The sequence below is a fragment of the Oncorhynchus masou genome, chromosome 28, assembly GCF_036934945.1.
Source record: "Oncorhynchus masou masou isolate Uvic2021 chromosome 28, UVic_Omas_1.1, whole genome shotgun sequence".
Lineage (NCBI taxonomy): Eukaryota > Metazoa > Chordata > Actinopteri > Salmoniformes > Salmonidae > Oncorhynchus > Oncorhynchus masou.
Window position 1 is genome coordinate 40,670,442 of NC_088239.1, and position 25,757 is coordinate 40,696,198.

Genomic DNA, 25,757 nt, shown 5'->3' on the forward strand with positions numbered 1-25,757 from the left:
AATATATTAAATCAGTATTCCTTTAAAATATTTTTTATGTGTGTGCAATGCATCCTTTAATGTTTATGAACTCAAAAGGGAAAGCTGTGTGTGTGTGTGGAATGAGTGAGTGAGACCTATGATATGGCCAGAGGGTGGAATCTTAAGCGCGCCTGACCGCCTCCCCGCATATCTTGAGCGCACTGGCAGGACGTCGCAGGATCAGAGAGAGGGAAGCTCGAGCTTCTCTCCTTCATGCACACCCCTCCCATCCATTCCCGGCTATGCTTTGGGTATTACGTCACATGTGCTCCCTTAGGTTGCCATAGCAATTTCTTTCCCAAACCCCGTTCTTTTTTATGTCCCTCCTCCTTTCTGGTACGTTCCCAATGGTACAGCCAGCATCTTGCAGCATAATGCTTACAAGACGGTAAACGGGGATTGATTCAGCATTGCAATCGTAATTTCTAGGCTATACCGGTATTTTTTTCTTCCATCGCTGCATTTTTTTCTAGTTATCTCCATGTTCACTTGTATCTTTCTGTGTGTGCTAAGTCGTTAAATGTCTCTCGTCGGAATGTTTTGAACAGAACTGTCACCGGCCTAGGATCGTCGTCAGCTGGCACGGAATGGTATGTTCGCTCGGTGTGGTGTGGTGGAACAGTGATGTTGATGCAGCGGGAACCTGCTGACGGATGGGGTGATGATTATTGCTCTATGGTTAAAGACGTCGACTAATGGCGTTTCTTTCAGTCTTAGAACGCGACAGCGACAATAACAAACCTCTTTTGATTTGACTTGTCCAGTGTTTGTTATATATATGTGGTCAGGGATGGAATTAATAAGGTGTTGATTTGATATGTTATTGATGCAGGACACAAATGTTGTTGTCCACGAGGATGTTTTTTTCTACCCTTGATTGATGGTCCTGCCTATACATGCACCGACATTTCATAACATCCCTTTCATTATCACTAGGCTGATGTGTTAGTATGTAGGCCTATCAACAATTGAGAATATAATATCAACAATGTTGCAATATAAATATGTCAATACATCAATGAATTATATGAATTATAAACGCTATATTATTTAGCGTTTATAAGGCATCGCGATAGGACTTAAAGCTAGATCTGGGCCTGGCTACATTTAACTTACATTTGATCAATTTAAACGGTAGACCATTCAGCCAGGACTTTATATATAGGCCTATGCACCCACTCTCAGATGTCAGCTGAACCTTGTGTGGGCTATGGACTCAATCACCTACAGAATGACTTTGCATCAATGCATCTCCGTTATAAAAGTGCACATTTACAAACTCGTCCAGAAACAAACTAGTTCAGAAAGATCATGAATGAATGGACCACCTGACATATTATTGCACAATGCATGATGAGATGTGAGAGATCTCATGAGATTGGATCTCAAGAGATTTAATACATTATTGATACAGTAACAGGTGCTTGAAATTTGAACACAGCAAAACACACTGATTGTTTTGGAGTTGTCAATATATGAATGGGAGCTTCTTACTGAGTTGTGTTATGCTACGTGAATGAGACAATCATCAGTTTTAAGGTGGTCAATATACTGTATAGCCATTAAGTTGTTGTGGTGATCTTGGTACAATGAGAAAACAAGGTCTCATTAGAATATGTCAAAATAGTGGCCTTCAACCATTATAGTTTTACAGTACCAGTCAAAAGTTTGGACACCTACTCATTCAAGGGTTTTTATTTATCTTTACTATGTTCTACATTGTAGAATAATAGTGTAGACATCAAACCTATGAAATAACACATGGAATCATGTTGTAATCAAAAACGTGTTAAACAAATTATATGGATTCTTCGAAATAACCACCCTTTGCCTTGAAGACAGCTTTGCTCTCAACCAGCTTTACCTGGAATGCTTTTCCAATACCCTTGAAGGAGTTTCCACATATGCTGTGTCACGCCAGGGTGAGCATTCTATGTCCTTTTTTCTATGTTTTGTATTTCTATGTCTTGGCCTGGTATGGTTCTCAATCAGGGACAGCTGTCTATCGTTGTCTCTGATTGAGAACCATACTTAGGGTACCCTTTTCCCCCCATGTGTTTTGTGGGAAGTTAACTTTGTAGTTGTTCAGGCCACATAGCCCAAAGCTTCACAGTTTTTTTTTTGTTCTTCGTTTTGTCGGCGTCATTTTTAAATAAAGTTCAAATGTACGCTTACCATGCTGCACCTTGGTCCAGTCCTTCAGCCAGCCGTGACATGCTGAGCATGCATGTTGGCTGCTTTTCCTTTACTCTGTGGTCCAACTCATCCCAAACCATGGCAATTGGGTTGAGGTCGGGTGATTGTTGAGGCCAGGTCATCTGATGCAGCACTTCATCACTCTCCTTCTTGGTCAAATAGCCCTTACACAGCTGGGAGGTGTGTTGGGTCATTGTCCTGTTGAAAAACAAATGATATTCCCAATAAACGTAAACCAGATGGGATGGCATTTCGCTGCAGAATGCTGTGGTAGCCATGCTGGTTAAGTGTGCCTTGAATTCTAAATAAATGACTAACAGTGTCACCAGCAAAGCACCCCTACACCATCCCACCTCCTCCATGCTTCACTGTGGGAACCACATATGCAGAGATCATCCTTTCACTTACACTGCGTCTCACAAAGACACAGCGGTTGTAACCAAAAAATCTCTCATTTGGATTCAGACCAAGGGACAGATTTCCACGGGTTTAATGTCCATTGCTCACGTTTCTTGGCCCAAGCAAGTCTCGTATTGGTGTCCTCTAGTAGTGGTTTCTTTGCAGCAATTCGACTATGAAGGCCTGATTCATGCAGTCTCCTCTGAACAGTTGATGTTGAGATGTGTCTGTTACTGAAATTATTTGGGCTGCAATCTGAGGTGCAGCTAACTCTCATGAACTTATCCTCCATAGAAGTATGGACTTGGCCCAAATAGAGCTATCTTCTGTATACCACCCCTACCTTGTCACAACACATCTGATTTGCTCTAATGTATTAAGAAGGAAATAAATTCTACAGATGAACATATAACAAGGCACGCCTGTTATTTAAATAATTGAAATGCATTCCAGGTGACAACCTCATTAACTGGTTGAGAGAATGCCAAGAGTGTGCTAGGCTGTCATCAAGGCAAAGGGTGGCTACTTTGAATAATCTCAAATATATTTAACACTTTTTTTTGGTTGCTACATGATTCCATGTGTTTTTCCGTAGTTTTGATGTCTTCACTATTATTTTTCAATAGATAAGATAATGATGAGGATACTGTAGTAGGAAAGTCTGATCTGGTCACTAATTAAATGTTGCAATACGAAAATAAGAACAGACATTTGAATAATGTGTTTTTGTAAATTTGACACCTCAAGAGGTAGCGACAGACTGCAAATTGGCCTTTGACAAATTGTTGTAAATGTGTTTGGAAACATAATCATAAAAGTCAAAGGTTAGAAACAAGGAGTCAATGTCTTAACTGCAGCCTAAAGTCATTTGTATTTGTGTTTATTAAAGATCCCCATTAGCTGTTAGCCAAGGCAGCAGATACTCTTCCTGGGGTCCAAACATTAAAGCACTTACATTACATATAAAACAAAATGTTAAACATTACACCACTACATACAGTGGGGCAAAAAAGTATTTAGTCAGCCACCAATTGTGCAAGTACAGAAAACATGTGACCTCTGTCATTGCCAACAAAGGGTATATAACAATGTATTGAGACAAACTTTTGTTATTGACCAAATACTTATTTTTCCACCATAATTTGCAAATAAATTCATTAAAAATCCTACAATGTGATTTTCTGGAATTTTTTTTCTCATTTTGTCTGTCATAGTTGAAGTGTACCTATGATGAAAATTACAGGCCTCTCTCATCTTTTTAAGTGGGAGAACTTGCACAATTGGTGGCTGACTAAATACTTTTTAGCCCCACTGTGTATTGTCCTGCTAATAACAGGGTTAATGATATATCTGTGAGAATATCCAATGGGCTTTTATATAATTCTAAATTCATCATTAATAATAATCGCTTTGTTCATAAAATAACAATATTTTGGAGATTATTTTGTTTTCAAATAACGTAAAATGAGCAAGAAAAAGGCCATTCTTGAACATGGGGTGAGACTTTGTGACTAATTTGTAAATAAAGGCTTTTTAAAATCTTTTTAGAGGGAGATAAACCTACAATCATGTTTTTAGTGTTTTAGACCGTTGCGCCATTCAGGCGCTGTATAATATGACCGGTCGGGAGTGGCCTATAGTTCTACAGTAAGAGCAAAATAATCCTAACAAAATAAAATAATACAAATCTTAGTGCAACAACAGTTTTAGTAAATAATACTGAAATCATGCACAATTATCAGTTTATATTTAGGTTTATGTCGCCCAGTTCATTGTCAGTTAGAGACACAGTATGACCCAAAAGCATAATCAATGCTCTAACTCCCCCTTGCGCAATGAAGTGGTGACGCAGGGTACCGTACTAAACCACAAATTATCTCAAAGTCCCGCAGCATAATCGCAAAACTTTTAGTGAAGCAACCACTGTAGTGCACTACTTCTGACCAGGGGCCATAGTACACTATGTAGGGAATGGGATGCTATTTGCGACGTAGCCATCTCTGCCCAGCCCCTCCCCATGATAAGCAGCAGCATAGGGAGAGGGATTATGTGTGTGTGTGTATAGTCTCTGCCCAGTCCTCTCCTATGATAAGCAGCAGCATCACATCTGTAACGGGAGCAATCTCATTAAGGGGTCACACAGCAAGGCAGGGGCCATCAAAGGATTTAACAGACAGCATTAATCTGGACTGAAAGCCACAGTGAAACTGATCCTGATGTGTCCTGATATTATAACGTCTTTATGTGGAACAATGGGCTTGAAATAACTTGAGACAGTTTTGCTGTACCTTCTGTCCTCTTTGAATAGAGGACAAGTTTAATTGCTCAGTGGAATTCAATAGTATGCTTTATTGTACTCATGTGAAGACATTCACAAATGTAGGTCACAATTTCTCAAACTACAGTTCTACACTATAAGTAGCACATTAAACCAGAATGTTTAGCAGTAAAAATATATTATTATTGCAAGTGATTTACTTATGTTTAAAGACTGTGCGGAACTGCTTGCTCACTGAAGGGCTAGATGTTCCAAGTGGGTTGCTCCGGCCCGAGCTTCCAGCTTGATTATGTTTCAGGTTGATTTAAGAATGTGATAAATGGACTCACTATCCATGTTCATGTTCCAGCCCTCAAATGCAGCATCAGCAAGTTTCCATTTCACACCGCCATCATTCAGACAGACAGACAGACAGAGAGAGAGAGAGAGAGAGAGAGAGACAGAGAGAGAGAGGTGTGTGTCTGTGAATAACACAAGCTATTCAAGCTGTGTTTTTGCTATTTCTACCTCTTCAAATTCAAATGACAAATTCAAATGACCATCTTTCTATTGTGTATAAAGCTGCCCATTTTAAATGTACATCTAGCAATATGAAATATATTATTAGAACAATGATCAAAGTATTTGTAGAGTATGATCAAATCAGTTAACCTACCTTGTGTGTTTGTCTGAAGACCCGCTCTGTCTCCTTGTTTATGTGCTGGTGTGCATTACGCAAGAGGCAAATTAGACTACGAGAATATCCGAAGTGATGAATTACTTCATGAATGTGCATTGTGTGACTTAAAGAAGAAGTTATTTCACAAGTTACTGAAGTGTGTGTATATAAAACTGTTGTTTATGATGTTGTATGTCCATGGGAAATTACGCATTTATAGTAGAAATATGATTTGGGGCTATCATTCCTAGCTGAAGGGAGTTCCTGGAACGAGTACTTAGGTGCTCAGTTGGCTTTTGACTGGGGGGAGAGCAGGCAATAGGTTGGCTAGAGTAGAGTTAAACCAGAGTTTTGTTATAGAAAATAGAGTTGTTGCCAGAATAGTATATACTGAGAATATCTTTGATTTATTCAAGTCTTTTACAACTTCCTGTTTGTTATTTTCCATACAAAGTTTATTGGCCAATTAGTCCTGCTAATATTTGTAAATATGATTTAACATGATTTGACGTCATTTATTTCTGTGGCCAATGACCTTGAGTCTTCTTGGATGGGGACTTCTAATGTAAATCTATGGCAGTACAAACTGTAGATTTTGTACTTGAGTGACAGAACACTGAGCCAATCATGACGCAACTAGATAACAACATTGCTGTATGTAAAAAAAAAGCAAACAATTGCAAATGTTGCTACATAAGACCGAATCAGGTGGTGAGTCATAATTGTTCAGCAGTCTTATGGCTTGGAGGGTAGAAGCTGTTAAGGAGCTAGAATTGGCGCTCCGGTACCGTTTGCCGTGTGGTAGCAGAGAGAGAACAGCCTATGACTTGGGTGACTGGTCCTTTCTCTGACACCGCTTAGTAATGAAGTCTTGGATGGCAGGTAGCTTGGCCACAATGATGTACTGGGACGTACGCACTACCCTCTGTAGCACCTTACTGTCGGATGCCAAGCAGTTGCCACACCAGGTAGTGATGCAACTGATCAGGATGCTCTTGATGGTGCAGCTGTAGAATTTTTTAAGGATCTTTTCAGTCTGCTGAGGAGGAATAGGCATTGTTGTGCCCTCTTCACGACTGTCTTAGTGTGTTTGTACCATGATAGTCTGTTGGTGATGTGGACACTGCTCCACTACAGCCCCATTGACGTGAATGTGGGTGTGTTCAGCCCTCCTTTTCCTGTAGTCCATGATCAGCTCCTTTGTCTTGCTCATGTTGAGGAAGAGGTTATTGTCCTGGCACCACACTGCCAGGTCTCTGATCTCCTCCCAATAGGCTGTCTCATCGTTGTCGGTGATCAGGCCTACCACCGATGTGTCGTCAGCAAACTTAATGACGGTGTTGGATTTGTGCTTGGCCACGCTGTCGTAGGTGAACAGGGAGTACAGGATGGGGACTGAGCACTCACCACTGAGGGGCCCCTGTATTGAGGATCAGTGTGGCAGATGTGTTGTTTCCTACCCTTACCACTTAGGGGCGGCCCGTCAGGATGCCATTACCACCAGGGGGCGGCCCTTCAGGATGGTCCAATTGCAGAGGGAGGTGTTTAGTCCCAGGGTCCTTAGCTTAGTGATGATCTTTGTGGGCACTGTGGTGTTGAACGCTGAGCTGTAGTCAATGAACAGCATTCTCACATAGGTGTTCCTTTTGTCCAGGTGGGAAAGGGCAGTGTGTAGTGCTATTGAGACTGTGTCATCTGTCGATCTGTTGGGGTGGTATGCGAATTGGAGTGGGTCTAGGGTTTCCGGGATGATGGTGTTGATGTGAGCCATGACCAGCCTTTGAAAGCACTTATTTTAGGCAGGTTTCCTTCGTGTTCTTGGACACAGGGACTATGGTAGTCTGCTTAAAACATGTAGGTATTACAGACTCGGTCAGGGAAAGATTGAAAATGTCAGTGAAGACACTTGCCAGTTGGTCCGTGCGTGCTCGGAGTACACGTCCTGGTAATCCGTCTGGCCCTGCGGCCTTGTGAATGTTGACCTGTTTAAAGGTCTTGCTCACATCGGCTACATCGAGATTGGATACGGAGAGCGTGATCACAGTTGTCCGGAACAGCTGGTGCTCTCATGCATGTTTCAGTTTTGCTTGCTTCGACGCCAGCATAAAAGGCATTTAGCCAGTCTGGTAGGCTTGTGTCACTGGGCAGCTCGCAGCTGGATTTCCCTTTGTAGTCCGTAATAGTTTGCAAGTCCTGTCACATCCGATGAGCGTCATAGCTGGTGTAGTAGGATTCAATCTTAGTCCTGTTTGACGCTATGCCTGTTTGATGGTTCATCTGAGGGCACAGCAGGATTTCTTATAAGCGTCTAGATTAGTGTCCCAGTCCTTCAAAGCGACAGCTCTAGCCTTTAGCTCGGTGCGGATGTTGCCTGCTATCCAAGGCTTCTGATTGGGATATGTACTTACTGTCACTGTGGGGACGGTGACTGAGGTGGTATACTCCTAAATGCCATTGGATGAATCCCGGAACATTTTCCAGTCTGTGCTAGCAAAACAGACCTGTAGCGTAGCATCTGTGTCATCTGACCACTTCCCTATTGAGAGAGTCCTTGGTACTTCCTGCTTTAGTTTTGGTCTGTAAGCAGAAATCAGGAGGATATAATTATGTCTTTGTGCATGGAGTTAAGCTGGTCTAAAGTTTTTTTTTCCTCTGGTTGCACATGTGATATGCTGGTAGAAATGAGGTAAAACGGATTTATGTTTGTCTGCATTAAAGTCCAGGTCCACGAGGAATGCCACTTCTGGATGAGCATTTTCTTGATTGCTTATGGCCTTATACAGCTCGTTGAGTGCGGTCTTAGTGCCAGCATCGGTTTGTGGTGAAAAATATAGAGGAAAACTCTTGGTAGGTAGTGTGGTCAACAGATTATCATGAGGTACTCTAACCTCAGAGATATAACCTGTATATATAGCGTAGGGTCCTACTGGGGAGAATAGGATGGCCAGAGATATTCGGGCCAAATAAAGGATCACTACTTTAGTAATATGCTGCCCAATGCTCAGCCACTATACTATGTAAGGGATATAGACATTCTGTAAATTACCTTGGAAATAATAGACGAGGCAGTGCTGAGTCCCTTCAGGGAGTTCAATTTTCCAAGCTAATGTACAGAATGGAGGCGGTTTATCCCACGTATACCACAGTTGCCAAAGAAAACGGCTAACTACACTGACATCATGGGTGGACTGGCGGCCATTGCGAGTGTATCCATAAGAGCAAAGCAGGAAGTAAAAGCAGGAAGTAAAAGCAAGTGTACTTATCAATATGTGCTGTGATTTGTTGATTCAACTCAACTGACCTTACTAAAAATACATTCTGTAGCATGAGCCACTTCAGTTAACAATTTGAATGAACATTCTACATTACCATGGAAATCATTGCATCATAATACCAGGCAGCCATTGTGTACACATGAGTCAAATTGCCAGTGTTTCAGCCTGTTGTATACATTGTTTTTATATGTCTGCTGCTGCAATTTACTTTAATTTTTTTGTGCTTCTTTGCAGTGCTTCTTTTTTTGCTTCTTTTCATTTTTTTGTGCTTCTTTGCAGTGTTGCAGGACTTGAGACCGGTCTCAGTCCTGAATCCAGTCTCAACACCACATATTGAGTCCCTAGGTTTTGTCTCAGTGTCTGCATTTTTTTTACTCGGTCTCGGACAATGAGGACTCGTAATTTCTTGCCGAGACCAGCAGAGTGAAGAACTCATAATTATCGGCCCCTAAAAACCGCTTCGCCAGGCCATATGTCCACACTCCTTCCATGACACATTAATATCTAGTTGCCTATTGAAACCTGGGTTTCCTGTTTTACTCGTAACATTACTGTCCTTTACTTTTGTTGAAAAATATCCTAAAATGTTGTCGTGCTCATCAGAATTTCCTTGATTCGCTGTTAAGGAAGAGTGGGGGACATTGTTTGGAAGTTGTACACTCACTATTAGTAAGATGAGACCAGAGGAAGTTGTAACATAATTTGTCTTTTTATCTATACTGAACATAAATATTAATGCAACATACTACATGATTCCATATGTGTTATTTCATAGTTTTGATGTCTTCACTATTATTCTACAATGTAGAAAATAGTGAAAATAAAGAAAAACCCTTGAATGAGTAGGTGTGTCCAAACTTTTGGCTGGTACTGTATGTCTAAAAGACACATCTGGATTCAGGTATAGGATATGGTGCATATCCACAAAACTCAAATTATGGATTGAAAATGGTCTCTATTCTCTAGAATATAAAAAAAACGTGTCATGTAAAGATATCCCTTTTCGCCCAGTGTCTTGACCACTACTAAAGTCATTGACAGATCTGAGACCAGGCTACACTGCCAGAGTCTAGAAAGACCCCCACTCTCCTCTACCTTCCACAGGTTGTTGCTGTAGAGAACGTGTTCTCAAGCAACCTAACTGGTATAACAAGGATTAATAAATGAATGAACCTCAAATCTCTAACCTCTCCTCTCTCCTCTGTTTGTGTATTGCAGGTATTTATGAGCAGGCATTTCTTCTATTACTGCGGTGAACCAGTCCTAGATGTGAAAATAGCCTTTTGTCAGGTGTGTGTTCCTTACAGGTAAAATAAGGTACAGTATTCATTCACTTCCATTTCCTCTTCATTGGTGTTATGTCTGTTTCATAGAGCTGGAAAGAGTGTTAGCACTATTGAGGGACTAGGTCTGCCTTAAAATGGTGGTGGTGAAAACCTTCTACGGGGCCACCCATGCTAAAACAGGCTTTGTGGCAAGTGTACCATCTATCCAAATCAATGGTGTGTTTGTGTCATATGATGACCCAACAGGTACTGTAGCCTTGTCCTATACTGTATGTGCTGTAGCTAACTACTTTGTGTTAGAGTTAGTGTTAATAAATCAGTGATTCCCAAACCAGGGGTCATGACCCCATGTTGGGCCACCTATTGTGAAAATGGGGTCCCGGGAGAATTTCCAAAATCGCGAAGAAAAAATATACATACAAAAATATATATATATTATAATATCGTCTTTGTATCTAAACATCATTCTAATGTGGTTAGCCTTAAAAATTTATTTAAATGAGAATTTTTCAAATCTTAAAGAGAAATTCAATCAGAGAGCGCCCTTAGATCATGGGAAAAGGCCACACATGGCTTGGCCCGATATGCTATGAAACCACACACTATTGCAGAGACTTCAAAGTCATTACATTACCGGCCGCCAGGGGCGGACTAAAATAATAATTCAGGCTGGGAATTTGACTCCATCCCAGGCCATCCTGTTCACGCAAACCACCAGACTAACCCTATTTGTTGATGTAACGGGTACTGAACTAGTTATACATTTGGTCACTATGTTCATCTGGGAAGAATAACGCACATAACGCATAACGCACATTACAAAATACAAACACTTAGGCTACTTGTTGGTCAGTCCCATCTGAACACTGAGTTTTCAAGGTAAGCTATGGGTGCACCCTCAAAAACTCACTAGGAATACATCAATCATAGCACATACAAATATACAAGGCTAGACACACAAAACTATTAGCCTACATTTAAAAAAGAGAAGGTGATATACAGACTTAGCTCAAATGTTCAAATGATTATCTTTATATTCAAGCATCAAGCATATCAAAAGTATCAAAAACTTCACACACATTCACTGAACTTGAACATAAGCTACAACAATGTAAGTAAGTATAATACAAAAGTTGAAAAAGCACTCCTCTACAAAAAAAATGTAGATTACAATGTTCACTCACTGGTGTCCATAAAGCAAATAGCACAAAAATAAACACATCTATACACTGAGTCAATGAAATTGAACATTGGCTACATAACTGCAAGTATAATATGAAAGTCCCAAAAACATTTTTAAATTAAGTTTTACCTTTATTTTACTAGGCAAGTCAGTTAAGAACAAATTCTTATTTTCAATGACATCCTAGGAACAGTGGGTTAACTGCCTGTTCAGGGCCAGAATGACAGATTTGTACCTTGTCAGCTAGGGGATTCAAACTTGCAACCTTTCGGGTACTAGTCCAACGCTCTAACCACTAGGCTACCCTGCCGCCCCTGCCTCTGTACAAAAGCTTTAACTCAACAGCAAATTTTCTTTCACCCATCTCTGCCTGTTATGGAAGAGTCATAGCATCACTACTTCAGAGTAACCAGTAAGTAATTACCACTAGTAAACCAGTAGGCGGCGAAGTAACTCACTGCTCTCTGCCATCTTGTCAATGATGTCATCTTTGTCAAGTCCCATAAGAATATCCTTCTCTGTTGCCATCAAAAAGGAATGCTTCAAGGTTCTCTTGAGTGAGGGAGGTTCTTAGGCGGTTCTTCACGAATTTCAGGGTTGGCTACATAACTGCGGTCCTCTCACTAGTCACCTGAGTGATGGATAGAGTGAGGAGGAACTTGTAGCCCAAACCAATGATGTGATTCTCATCCGTGAGCAGATTGTACTGAGAAAGGAGAAGATAGCAGCATATCGGGCAGTTTTTACATGTGGAACAACTTCTGCTCACCAACTCCACATTTTCATCAGGATCCTCAAAGCCTTCCGCTGATTCATCACTGGTGGCGGCGGCCCTGGTGTTGTACTCCTCCAATGCTGACTGTTTCAGTCTTTCCCACTGTTATGCAAGGCTGATCAGTTCAGCTTGCAATGCCTCAACAGTGGCATGTTTATCAAATTCCATTTGCTGAGCTCCTTCATGGCTGTCTCACAGCACTGCATTTGCTGCATAAATGAGGTGAATACTTTCAACAACAGTGTCCAGTACCACATGTGGATCTTGATTTTGTAATCCATGTCTGCATTTAGCAATGGGCTCGTCTTCTGCCAACTCACCTGATTTTCTCTTCTCTTTTTTGTTCTCTTCTCTGGGAGAGCAGTCTGAACTTTGGCATCACAGTCCTGCTACTCCTCCAGAATGCCATTGTCCCACTCAACAAAGTTGTCTGCTGCCTTCTTCACACCCTCAGTCTCAGGCACACTTTCTCAGGTTATCCTCTGTTCCGGTCACCAAGTGCCGTGCTGTTACGATGTCCATGCCACTTGTTTGCAAGTATTTAGAGAGAGGGGATATCTGCTCAAATATCCTGGTAAAACCTCAGCTGTAAGTATGGTTTCATACTTTAGGAGAGCATCATTGTACCCTTGGGCCTTGCTTCGGAAGGCAGGTTTTATGGTCACATCCTTTTCACTTCTTTCCATAGTGATGACCACATCTGTGTAAAGTGCACGGTCAGATTTTGCAAAGCTTCCAAATACTTTCCTCATGGCCTCGTCTTTGGCCCACCAGCGTGTTTCACCAATTACATCAAGCCGTCTGTGAATCCTGTCCTCACTGGTTTCCTCCCATAGCTTCATGTGCTTGTAGGAATCTCGAACGAACACTGCAATGTCATTCAGTAGTGACAAAAGGGATTCACTTGCCACAAAAACCCCAGTGGTGTCAGTTAGCACAAGGTTGAGGACATGTGAGTGAAACCATATGTGTACTTGGTTAGGAGACTCTACTGTGAGCAATGCAGAGAAGCCCCTGTATTGTCCCTGCATATTATCTGCTCTGTCTGTTGCATTACCAACACACTGTTTGATATCTATGTCCATCTTCTCAAGGGGCTGTTTCACAAGGTCCACTAAGTACTGTCCAGTCGATGACTCACAGTCAATGACCGCGATCAGTCTCTCGTGGACAACATCAGTGACATATCGCAGAACTACTGCACACGGGTCTTTGGATGTTAAATCCTATGTTGCGTCCATTTGTATTGAAAACATCCCTGCCTTTCTCACTTCAACAGCAATTGTCTGCTGAATCAACATTCTAATGATTCTGATTTTGCTTAACAACAATATAAGCTCAAGAAACTTGCCATGATTGACTCAAGTCTGCTTGCTGGCTCTGTGGAAAAAGGCTTCTGCACTTTCTCTATGGGTCTTGCTTCTCTCATGTTCCTGTACTCTCTGATGGGCATGTTTCCAGGCCTGCATGCCTCCTTTGACAAATGCACTATCACTGGCTGAAGGTTTTGCAAATGCAAGACATATTGAGCAGAAGTGAGTTACTTCATTGTATGTCAGACATTTTCTGTTTGTGCCATCTTTGGAGTGGAATACATTGGGAATGACACATTGAGAGGATTGTCTCTGCTAGGTAAAGCCCCGCCTTATCTCAGCTCACTGGTCACCATAGCAGCAGCCATTCGTAGCACGCGCTCCAGCAGGTATATCTCACTGGTCACCCACAAAGCTAATTCCTCCTTTGGTCATCTTTCCTTCCAGTTCTCTGCTGCCCATGACTGGAACTAATTGCAAAAGTCTCTGAAGCTGGAGACTCACATCTCCCTCACTAGCTTTAAGCAACAGCTGTCAGAGCAGCTTACAGATCACTGCATCTGTACATAGATGGGCTGTTTACAGATGGGCTATCTACCTACCTACCTCATCCCCATACTGGTATTTATTTATTTTGCTCCCTTTGCACCCCAATCTCTATTCATCTTCTGCCGATCTACCATTCCAGTGTTTAATTGCTATATTGCACTCACTGTATATAGACTTTTTGTTTTATTTTGTTCTACTGTATTATTGACTGTATGTTTAGTTTATTCCATGTGTAACTCTGTGTTGTTGTATGTGTCGAATTGCGAATCTATTTTCCCTGTACTGGGCTATGAATCTCTCACTCTCTCACTCTCACTCACTCACGCACTCACTCACTCACTCTCTCACACACACACACACGAGAATAACTTAAACATGTATTACTTGTGTAGTCATTGTATCCCCCCCCGATTACAGTCCTACTGATAATCTAAAATCATAGCCTACATGTTTAGGTTTGTGCTCTTAAGTTTTACCTGAAGCTCTAGTGCTGCTTCCTTCTCCACCTTTGCAAAGAACATACTCTATTATCATATTTTACTATCATTAGTGTATCAGTAGGCTACATTAATACAGCTCTTTGCAACATTTAGCTGCGTCTGTGGCAAGGACCTTTCTCTTTTTTATTCTCTCCCTCTCTGCTCCACCTTTCCTTTTCCGACCGTCCATTTCGCCGTGCGACTTGTCTAAAATGTTATCGGTAGACAAGCAGGTAGACGGTTGCTATGTGCGCCGTGCGCACCCTTGTGAGAAGACACTGCAGCGAGAGAGTGAGAGTCGCGCCTGATGCGTGGATTCTCCTTCAACTCATTCTTGCTTGCTATATTATCGCTGGTCAAGTTGACTATTCACGGCAGTCTAAAGCGACCCTCAGGCCACCGGGAAATGTCCGCCACTGCCAGCTGCAATTGATGTGGTGAAACAATGTGTGGGGAAGTAGAGGCACAGAAACTTAGATCAATACCTTTGTCAGATAACACTATTAAGCAAAGAATGTATGCTATTGCTAGCAATTGAGACGGAAATCTGACTGAACAACTCAAAAAGTCCCCAATTGGACGTTAGCTGTGAGGGCCAAGACGCCCAGGCTATATTGCCGAAAAATTCCATGAGATCGAATGGTGGGCTTTTGCACAGATGGGGTTCCATCTATGGTGGGAGGGCATTTAGGCCTCTGCACTCTAGTCATGAATGTGTCTCCCTCTGCCATATTGACACATTGTATGAAAGAGCTGAGCACAGAACTCTGAGATATACTGCAGCAGGTAACTTTGATTATAAATCACATCCACTGTGCGCTCGCTTATTCACAAAACTATGTGGAGATATTGATCAGAGCATGACAATGTTTTATTTCACACCTTGGTGGTTATCGAGGGGGAGTGCTGGAAATATTTTTCGCATTGAGAGAGGACCTGTTGTCATTCACAATGGATGTAAAACAATAAATAATAAACCTGGTTGACTTTCTGTGTATGATATATTTGAGAAACTGAATGAACTGAACGCAAGCATGCAGGGGAAATACAAAAACATGCATAAAACAGTGACCGAATCAGTGGATTCAGAGGAAATTATTATTATTGGAGAGAGAGTCTTTCAAAAGCGAAACATGCCAACTTCCATCGGCTGCGCAAGATTCTAACAGAAAACAGCATCAGTAAGTGTCCCACACGAGTGATGACTGCTCACCGCCAACGCTTGGAAGAGCACTTTGGGACCTACTTCTCAATCCGTTTGACTGTGATCCTGGCTCAGGTGACATGCTGGTAAGTGAAATCGGACAGCTGATCAAGCTGTCATGTGACCTAATGCATTCACAGGTCTCTACGGGGGAAATTTGGTTCCTGACTCAAAGGGAATAAATACCCTGCTCCCTCTGAGCATTAATGCCGCTTTCAAAATAACTGGGAACTCGGAAATCTCCGACTTCATACATCAGTGAATTCAAGACAACTGGGAAATATAGCTCTGACTGGAATTTTTTTGTTTTGAATGGACATTCATCTTGAATGACTTTCTGACCTGAAGATCACTGACGTCATGATTTGACCTCTTTTTCAGATTTCCCATTTGTCTTGAAAGTACCATCAGTGCTCTCATCTGCATTAAAACCAAATATCGATCCAGGTTGGATATGAGATGAGGTGATGAGATGAGGTTCACACTTTTGACCACGTCCCCTGATTTTGAGAAGCTCTGACGCGACATGCATCTAGCACACCCATCTCATTAGTGGTGGTGAGATAAAATACACATTAAAAGTATGTGATGGTTAGTTGAGAAGACCATCATAAATACTGTTAGAATGTTTTTTCATTGACTGTTATAGCCCAAAATAAAAAAGTTAACATTGGCTGTAAATTATATACTTTTTTTTCACATGGTCAGGGTCATGAGATTTTTCAAATATCAAAATGGGGTTGTGAGTCAAAATAGTTTGGGAAGCTCTGTAATAGATTGTTATCATCATAGTTGTCATGCCATCCAACAGTTAGCTACATCACATACAGTATGGGACAATGTTACACTACTGGTGCTAGTGGTGATAACGAACCAATGGAAGATTCTTATGTTAGACTGAAACTGATTGGGGTTGATTATTTGTTGCGATTCGAACCACTGGCCTCATATCAGAAATGGCGTCCAACTGTGTAAAATATATAGAAAATATATATTTTGATCATTTGCAGCAGAGTCAACGATGAATGGATGGATACATCTCTGGGATGTAAACCTGTAGTTAATCAAAGCTGTCTAGAGCCCTCTCACTAACTTCAATAAAATATTGCCATTATATAAAATCTTTATTAATTACGATCAAATTAGCCTTGTCAGTTTAATTGTTAGTCGGCTCTAGGATGAAAAGCACGTCTCTTGGTAGAACTGGATTTAATGGACTGACTGTTGATTTTCTTCCCGTAGTCTAGTTCTCTTCAGATATTGCATGTGACCCAAGTGCCACCCTATTTCCTATGTAGTGCACTACTTCTGACCAGGGCCCACAGGGTGCTGTGCATAGAAATATAATTAAAGCACTATATACAGTATCTCTGTAGTGCAAGTTCACAGCTCTCTTATCCAGAATTATGCGGACGTGATTTGTCATGGAATATAGTTGGATTGTGTACGCATCTTTGGACAAGCAATTACTAGTTTGGACTGGACATGTACTGATATGCACACGGAGTCATGTGTGTGGCTCAGTTGGTGAGAGCGTGGCGCTGGCAATACCAAGGCCGTGGGTGCAATTCTTGCAGGGATCACATGGATTTCTTTTGGTGTGGAGCGGTCCCACTCCTTTTGTAATTTCATTACTTTATTGAAGAGATAGTAAAATGATGGAAAGACAGGGGAGATAGGAGGAGCATGAGTCAAATGGTTTTGGGCCGTATTCGAATCCATGCCAACTCTGGCAAACAGTGGGGCAAAATAGTATTTATTCAGCCACCAATTGTGCAAGTTTTCCCACTTAAAATGATGAGAGAGGCCTGTAATTTTCATCATAGGTACACTTCAACTATGACAGACAAAATGAGAAAAAAAAATCCTGAAAATCACATTGTAGGATTTTTTTATTAATTTATTTGCAAATTATGGTGGAAAATAAGTATTTGGTCAATAACAAAAGTTTTATTTCAATAAAAAAACTTTGTTATATACCCTTTGTTGGCAATGACAGAGGTCCAACGTTTTCTGTAAGTCTTCACAAGGTTTTCACACACTGGTATTTTGGCCCATTCCTCCATGCAGATCTCCTCTAGAGCAGTGAAGATTTTCTATGGGGTAGAGATCTGGAGACTGGCTCGGCCACTCCAGGACCTTGAAATGTTTCTTACGAAGCCACTCCTTCGTTGCCCGGGCGGTGTGTTTGGGATGATTGTCATGCTGAAAGACCCAGCCACGTTTCATCTTCAATGCCCTTGCTGATGGAAGGAGGTTTTCACTGTATGTGTGTGCCGGGTCAGCGGCTGGACTACACCGGCCACTGGGATCACATGGAGTTTTAATGCAGACCTACACCGTAGACATACCCACAGCACCATGTTGCATCCCTATCCTGTCCGGTTTATGCTGCCTGCTGGTTATGTCTCCCTGCTAGTTGTGTATGATGATACGCCCACTCTCATGCAAGTCCTTTGCCCACAGAATACTGTACTGTATGTTTTGTTTTTGTACAGTGCTTTCAGAAAATATTCATACCCCTTGACTTATTCCATATTTTGTTGTGTAACAGCCTGAATTCAAAATGGATGAAATAAAAAAAAATTCACCCATCGACACACAATACCACGTAATGACAAAGTTTAAACATGTTTTTAGAAAACTTTGCAAATGTATTTAAAGTGATACAGAAATATCTAATATCTTTACACAAGTAATCACAACCTTGAGTCACTACATGTTAGAATTGCCTTTGTCTTTCTGGGTAAATGCCTAAGAGCTTTTGCACACCTGGATTGTACACTATTTGCACATGATTCTTAAAAAATCTTCAAGCTCTGTCAAATTGGTTGTTGATCATTGCTAGACAACCATTTCCAGGTCTTGGCATAGATTTTCAAACTGCATCTTCCAGTGTCTGGTGGAAAGCAGACTGAAACAGGTTTTTCTCTATGATTTTGCCTGTGCTCTATATTTAGTATTTTCTTTTAATCCTGAAAAACTCCCCAGTCCTTGGCAATTACAGGCATACACATAACATGATGAAACCACCTTATTCTTGAAAATATGGAGAGCGGTACGGAGTGATGTTTTGAATTTGCCCAAAACATATCACTTTGTATTCAGGACAAAAAGTGAATGGCTTTGCTACATTTCTTGCCATATTATTTTAGTGCCTTGTGGCAAACAGGATGCATGTTTTGGAATATTTTTATTCTGTACAGGCTTCCTTCTTTTCATTTTGTCAATTAGGCTAGTATTGTGGAGTAAATACAATGTTGTTGGGCCATCCTAAATGTTCTCCTATTACAGCCATTAAACTCTGTAACTGTTTTAGTCACCATGGTGAAATCCCTAAGCGGTTTCCTTCCTCTCCGGTGACTGACTTAGGAACGGCGCCTGTTTTTTTGTAGTGACTGGGTGTATTGATACAACATCCAAAGTATATTTAATAACTTTACCATGCTCAAAGGGATATTCAATGTGTGCCCATCTACCAATAGGTGCCCTTCTTTGCGAGGCATTGGAAAACCTCCCTGGACTTTGTGGTTGAATCTGTGTTTGAAATTCAGTGCTCAACTGGGGGACCTTACAGATAATTGTATGAGTGAGGTAAAAAATCAGATTAAACACAATTATTGCACACGGAGTGAGTCCATGCAACTTATTATGTATAGTTGAAGTCAAAAGTTTGCATACACTTATGTTGGAGTCATTAAAACTTGTTTTTTAACCACTCCACAAATTTCTTGTTGAACAAACTATAGTTTTGGCAAGTCGGTTAGGGCATATACTTTGTGCATGACACAAGTAATTTTTCCAACAATTGTTTACAGACAGATTGTTTCACTTATAATTCACTCTATCACAATTCCAGTGTGTCAGAAGTTTAGATACACTAAGTTGACTGTGCCGTTAAACAGCTTGGAAAATTCCAGAAAATTATGTAATGACTTCGGATAGGCTAAGTGACATAATTTGAGTCAATTGGAGGAGTACCTGTGGATGTATTTCAAGGCCTACCTTCAAACTCAGTGCCTCTGCTTGACGTCATGGGAAAATCAAAAGAAATCAGCCAAGACCGCAGAAAAAAATTGTAGACCTCCACAAGTCTGGTTCATCCTTGGGAGCAATTTCCAAATGCCTGAAGGTACCACGTTCATCTGTACCCAAGTATAAACACCATGGGACCACGCAGCCGCCATACCGCTCAGGAAGGAGATGCGTTCTTTCTCCTAGAGATGAATGTACTTTGGTGCGAAAAGTGCAAATCAATCTCAGAACAACAGCAAAGGACCTTGTGAAGATGTTGGAGGAAACAGGTACAAAAGTATCTATATCTATAGTAAAATGAGTTCTATATCAACATAACCTGAAAGGCCGCTCAGCAAGGAAGAAGCCACTGCTCCAAAACTGCCATAAAAAAAGCCAGACAACGGTTTGCAACTGCACATGAGGTCAAAGATCGTACTTTTTGGAGAAATGTCCTCTGGTCTGATGAAACAAAAATATAACTGTTTAGCCATAATGACCATCGTTATGTTTGGAGGAAAAAGGGGGAGGCTTGCAAGCCGAAGAACACCATCCCAACCGTGAAGCACGGGGGTGGCAGCATCATGTTGTGGGGGTGCTTTGCTGCAGGAGGGACTGGTGCACTTCTCAAAATAGATGGCATCATGAGGAAATATAATTATGTGGATATATTGAAGCAACATCTCAAGACATCAGTCAGGAAGTTAAAGTTTGGGTGCAAATGGGTCTTCCATTGACCCCAAGCATACTTCCAAAGTTGTGGCAAAATGGCTTAAGGAAAACAAAGTCTGGTGATCTTAGGCTTATGTGCGGCTACATGTTCATGGAAACCCATTCCATGATGCTCCCGACAAACAGTTATTGTGCTGCGTTGCTTCCAGATGCAGTTTGGTACTCGGTTGTGAATGTTGCAACCGAGGACAGGCGGTTTTTACATGCTTCAGCACACGGCGGACACGTTCGGTGAGCTTGTGCGGCCTACCACTTTGCGGCTGAGTAAAACAGCACAATAATATAACTTACAGTTGACTGGGGTAGCAGGGCAGAAATTTGATGAACTGACTTGTTGGAAAGGTGGCATCCACATTGAAAGTCAGTGAGCTCGTCAGTAATGCCAATGTTTGACTAAAGAGATTGCATGGCAGTGTGCTGGATTTTTTATTTTTTTTGTCAGCAATGGGTGTGGCTGAAATAGCAGAATCTACGAATTTACTTTTGTATGTATAGTGTATTTGTTGTATTTTTTGAAACTGCACTGTCGGTTAGGGGCTCGTAAGTAAGCATTTCACTGTGTTGTATTCGGCGCATGTGACTAACATTTGATTTGATTTGAATGAACGAATAAACACACAAACAAATGGACGAAGAAATTACTTAAATGTAATAAGAGCCAGTCAGAGAGGTGAAAGTGACATCACTGACCTTTGTTTGTTTGTTTACTGCAGGGTTTTGGTAAACAATTGGATGTGTCATACATTGGCAAGCATTACAACATGAGCAAATGCAAAGTGGACAACCAGTTCTACAGTGTGGAAGTAGGAGATTCCACCTTCACAGTTCTCAAACGTTACCAGAATCTAAAACCCATCGGTTCAGGGGCTCAGGGAATCGTCTGGTGAGTACTGGAATCCTCATTTTACACTCTTTATAGTGTAGTGAATGAAAATGTACATTATAGTGGCAAAACCAACTGTATACCTTAATATTTGGTTGATGTATAATGTGTTAGTAGATAGAGTTGTGTGGCTGTATGGTCATTGCATTATGATCTTTGCAAAGATGTATACTGTGTATCAAGGTGGCACGTGTATTTGTATATGTGTTTGTACAGTATGTGTGAGATTAAAACCTTGAGTTTGATTAATGAAGAGTTCTAGAAGAATACCAAATTGATTATTAAAGCAGCAATGCTGGGGTTCAAGCTGTGGGCCCACTGTACCACCATCAGGACAAATAGGGCACATCACCTTAGGATGAGCTACTTCTGTAATTTTACCATGCTTGCCAAATATCAGAACTCAACATCAAACAGATCATGCAATATGCGATTGATGTATTTTGGACCATTTGTATTGATGTTGACTACTTTATAAATGTCTTCTTCTCCAGAACCGCTTAACTAATCAGTACCAAATTTGGTACATAACATCTATGTACCCATGTTTTTGAATGCAGGACTGTAGCTCAAACAATATGAGCCAATGAGCTTGCATTAATGTTTTTTCTTGTCCAACAAGGCCACCATGCAGCCAAACTGAACCATACTTTTATTTATTTTTTTTTTTATTTCACCTTTATCTAACCAGGTAGGCTAGTTGAGAACAAGTTCTCATGCACAACTGCGACCTGGCCAAGATAAAGCAAAGCAGTTCGACACATACAACAACACAGTTGCACATGGAATAAACAAACATACAGTCAATAATACAGTAGAAAAAGGCTATATACAGTGTGTGCAAATGAGGTAGGATAAGGGAAGAAAGGCAATAAATAGGCCATGGTGGCAAAGTGATTACAATATAGCAATTAAACACTGGAATGGTAGATGTGCAGAAGATGAATGTGCAAGTAGAGATACTGGGGTGCAAAGGAGCATGATAAATACATGCATACAGTATGGGGATGAGGTAGTTGGATAGGCTATTTAAAAATGGGCTATGTACAGGTGCAGTGACCTGTGAGCTGCTCTGACAGCTGGTGCTTAACTTCTCTAGGATAGGGGGCAGCATTTGGAATTTTGGATGAAAAGCATGCCCAAATTCAACTGTCTGCTACTCATCTCCAGAAGATAAGATATTCATATTATTAGTAGATTTGAAGTTAAAACTGTTTGAATCATGTCTGTGAGTATAACAGTAGAAGGCAAAACCCCGAGGACAAACCATTCAGATTCTTTTTTTTTTAGGTCACTCTCTTTTCAGTGGTTTCTAAGGGACTTACTTGCAGTTCCTACCAGTTCCACTGGATGTTACCAGTCTTTAGAAATTGGTTGAGGTTATTCCTTTGTGTAATGAAGAAGTCCGGCCATCTTGCACGAGGGTCACTTCATGTGTACTGTTTGATAGAGGAGCATGACCAGAAAGCATGCTTCAGTTTGTCTTCAATTTTATTGATTATTTACTTTAAAAATACCTAATGTGTATTACAGAAGTAGTTTGAAATGTTTTGGCAAAGTTTACAGGTACCTTTTGAGATATTTTGTAGTCATGTTGCGCAAGTTGGAACCGGTGTTTTTCTGGATCAAACGCACCAAATAAATGGACATTTTGGATATGTGTGGACGGAATTAATCAAGCAAAAGGACCATTTGTGATGTTTATGGGACATATTGGAGTGCCAACAAAAGAAGCTCATCAAAGGTAAGGCATGATTTATATTTTTATTTCTGCGTTTTGTGTCGCGCCTGCAGGGTTGAAACATGTTTTCTCTCTTTTGTTTATGGAGGTGCTATCGTCAGATAATAGCATCGTTTGCTTTCGCCGAAAAGCCTTTTTGAAAATTGACATGTTGGCTGGATTCACAACATGTGTGGCTTTAATTTGGTATCTTACATGTGTGATTTCATGAAAGTTAGATTTTTATAGGAATTTATTTGTTTGGCTCTCTGCATTTTCTCTGGCTTTTGGCCAAGTGGAACGCTACCACATATCCCAGAGAGGTTAAAGCTAGTGAGGGAGATATGAGTCTCCAGCTTCAGTGATTTTTGCAGTTCGTTCCAGTCATTGGCAGCAGAGAACTGTAAGGAAAGGCGGCCAAAGGAAGAATTGGCTTTGGTGTGACCAGTGAGATATACCTGCTGGAGCGCGTGCTACGGGTGGGTGCTGCTATGGTGACCAGTGAGCTGAGATAAGGCGGGACTTTACCTAGCAGAGACTTGTAGATGACCTGGAGCTAGTGGGTTTGGCGACGAGTATGAAGTGAGGGCCAGCCAACGAGAGTGTACAGGTTGCAGTGGTGGGTAGTATATGGGGCCTTTGATGACAAAATGGATGGCACTGTGATAGACTGCCTCCAATTTGTTGAGTAGAGTGTTGGAGGCTATTTTGTAAACAACTTCGCCAAAGTCGAGGATCAGTAGGATGGTCAATTTTACGAGGGTATATTTGGCAGCATGAGTGAAGGATGCTTTGTTGCGAAATAGGAAGCCGATTCTAGATTTAATTTTGGATTGGAGATGCTTAATGCTTAATGTGAGTCTGGAAGGAGAGTTTACAGTCTAACCAGACACCTAGGTATTTCTAGTTGTCCACATATTCTATGTCAGAACCGTCCAGAGTAGTGATGCTGGACTGGCGGGCAGGTGCAGGAAGCGATTTGTTGAAGAGCATGCATTTAGTTTTACTTGCATTTAAGAACAGTTGGAGGCCATGGAAGGAGAGTTGTATGGCATTGAAGCTTAGTTAGTTATTTAACACAGTGTCCAAAGAAGGGCCAGAAGTATACAGAATGGTGTCGCCTGCATACAGGTGGATCAGAGAATCACCAGCAGCAAAAGCGACATCATTGATGTATACAGAGAAGAATGTCGGCCCGAGAATTGAATCCTGTGACACCCCTATAGAGACTGCCAGAGGTCCGGACAACAGGCCCTCTGATTTGACACACTGAGCTCTATCAGAGAAGTAGTTGGTGAACCAGGCGAGGCAATCATTTGAGAAACCAAGGCTGTTGAGTCTGCCGATAAGAATGTGGTAATTGACAGAGTCGAAAGCCTTGGCCAGGTCGATGAATACAGCTGCACAGTACTGTCTCTTATCGATGGCGGTTATGATATCGTTTAGGACCTTGAGCATGGCTGAGGTGCACCCATGACCAGCTCTGAAACCAGATTGCATAGCAGAGAAGGTACGGTGGGATTCAAAATGGTCAGTAATCTGTTTGTTAACTTGGCTTTCGAAGACCTTGGAAAGGCAGGGTAGGATAGATATAGGTCTGTAGCAGTTTGGGTCTAGTGTCTCCCCCTTTGAAGAGGGGGATGACCGCAGCTGCTTTCCAATCTTTGGGAATCTCAGACGATACGAAAGAGAGGTTGAACAGGACAGTAATAGGGTTTGCAACAATTTCGGCAGATAATTTTAGAAAAAGAGGGTCCAGATTGTCTAGCCCGGCTGATTTGTAGGGGTCCAGATTTTGCAGCTCTTTCAGAACATCAGCTATCTGGATTTGGGTGAAGGAGAAGTGGGGGAGGCTTGGGTGAGTTGCTGTGGGGGGTGCAGGGCTGTTGACCGGGGTAGGGGTAGCCAGGTGGAAAGCATGGCCAGCTGTAGAAAAATGCTTATTGAAATTCTCAATTATGGTGGATTTATCGGTGGTGACAGTGTTTCCTAGCCTCAGTGCAGTGGGCAGCTGGGAGAAGGTGCTCTTATTCTCCATTGACTTTACAGTGTCCCAGAACGTTTTTGAGTTTGTGCTACAGGATGCAAATTTCTGTTTGAAAAAGCTAGCCTTAGGAAAGCTGACTGCCAGTGTGTATTGGTTCCTAACTTCCCTGAAAAGTTGCATATCACGGGGGCTATTCGATGCAAATGCAGAAATTCACAAGATGTTTTTGTGCTAGTCAGGTCTGGAGAGAACCAAGGGCTATATCTGTTCCTGGTTCTACATTATTTGAATGGTGCATACTTATTTAAGATGGTGAGGAAGGCACTTTTAAAGAATAACCCGGTATCCTCTACTGACGGGATGAGGTCAATATCCTTCCAGGATACCCGGGCCAGGTCGATTAGAAAGGCCTGCTCGCTGAAGTGTTTTCGGGAGCGTTTGACAGTGATGGGGGGGGATGTTGTTTGACTGCAGCCCCATTACGGATGCAGGCAATGAGGCAGTGATTGCTGAGATCTTGGTTGAAAACAGCCGAGGAGTATTTGGAGGGCAAGTTGGTTAGGATGATATCTATGAGGGTGACCGCGATCACGGATTTTGGTTCATTGATAATTTGTGTGAGGTTGAGGGCATCAAGCTTAGATTGTTGGATGGCCGGGGGTTAAGCATGTCCCAGTTTAGGTGACCTAGCAGCACTAGCTCTGAAGATAGATGGGTGGCAATCAATTCACATATGGTGTCCAGGGCACAGCTGGGGGCAGAGGGTGGTCTACAGCAAGTGGCAACATTGAGAGACTTGTTTCTG

At 41.6% G+C, this 25,757-nt stretch overlaps 1 protein-coding gene across 7 annotated transcripts in view; it reads left to right on the plus strand.

Moving 5' to 3' along the window:
- Nucleotides 1-362: 362 nt before the first annotated feature.
- LOC135517580 (mitogen-activated protein kinase 10) overlaps nt 363-25,757 on the plus strand; it is a 99,487-nt gene continuing 74,092 nt past the window's right edge. For 5 of the 7 annotated variants that reach the window (XM_064942011.1, XM_064942016.1, XM_064942015.1 and 2 more), the window contains exons 1-3: nt 375-611; nt 10,046-10,117; nt 21,076-21,245. In XM_064942011.1, coding sequence (XP_064798083.1) covers nt 609-611; nt 10,046-10,117; nt 21,076-21,245 — 245 coding nt within the window. In that variant the 5' untranslated portion in view covers nt 375-608. Of the gene's footprint in view, nt 612-10,045; nt 10,145-21,075; nt 21,246-25,757 lie in introns of all 7 variants that reach the window. The other 2 variants (XM_064942010.1, XM_064942012.1) reach the window with 2 other exon arrangements.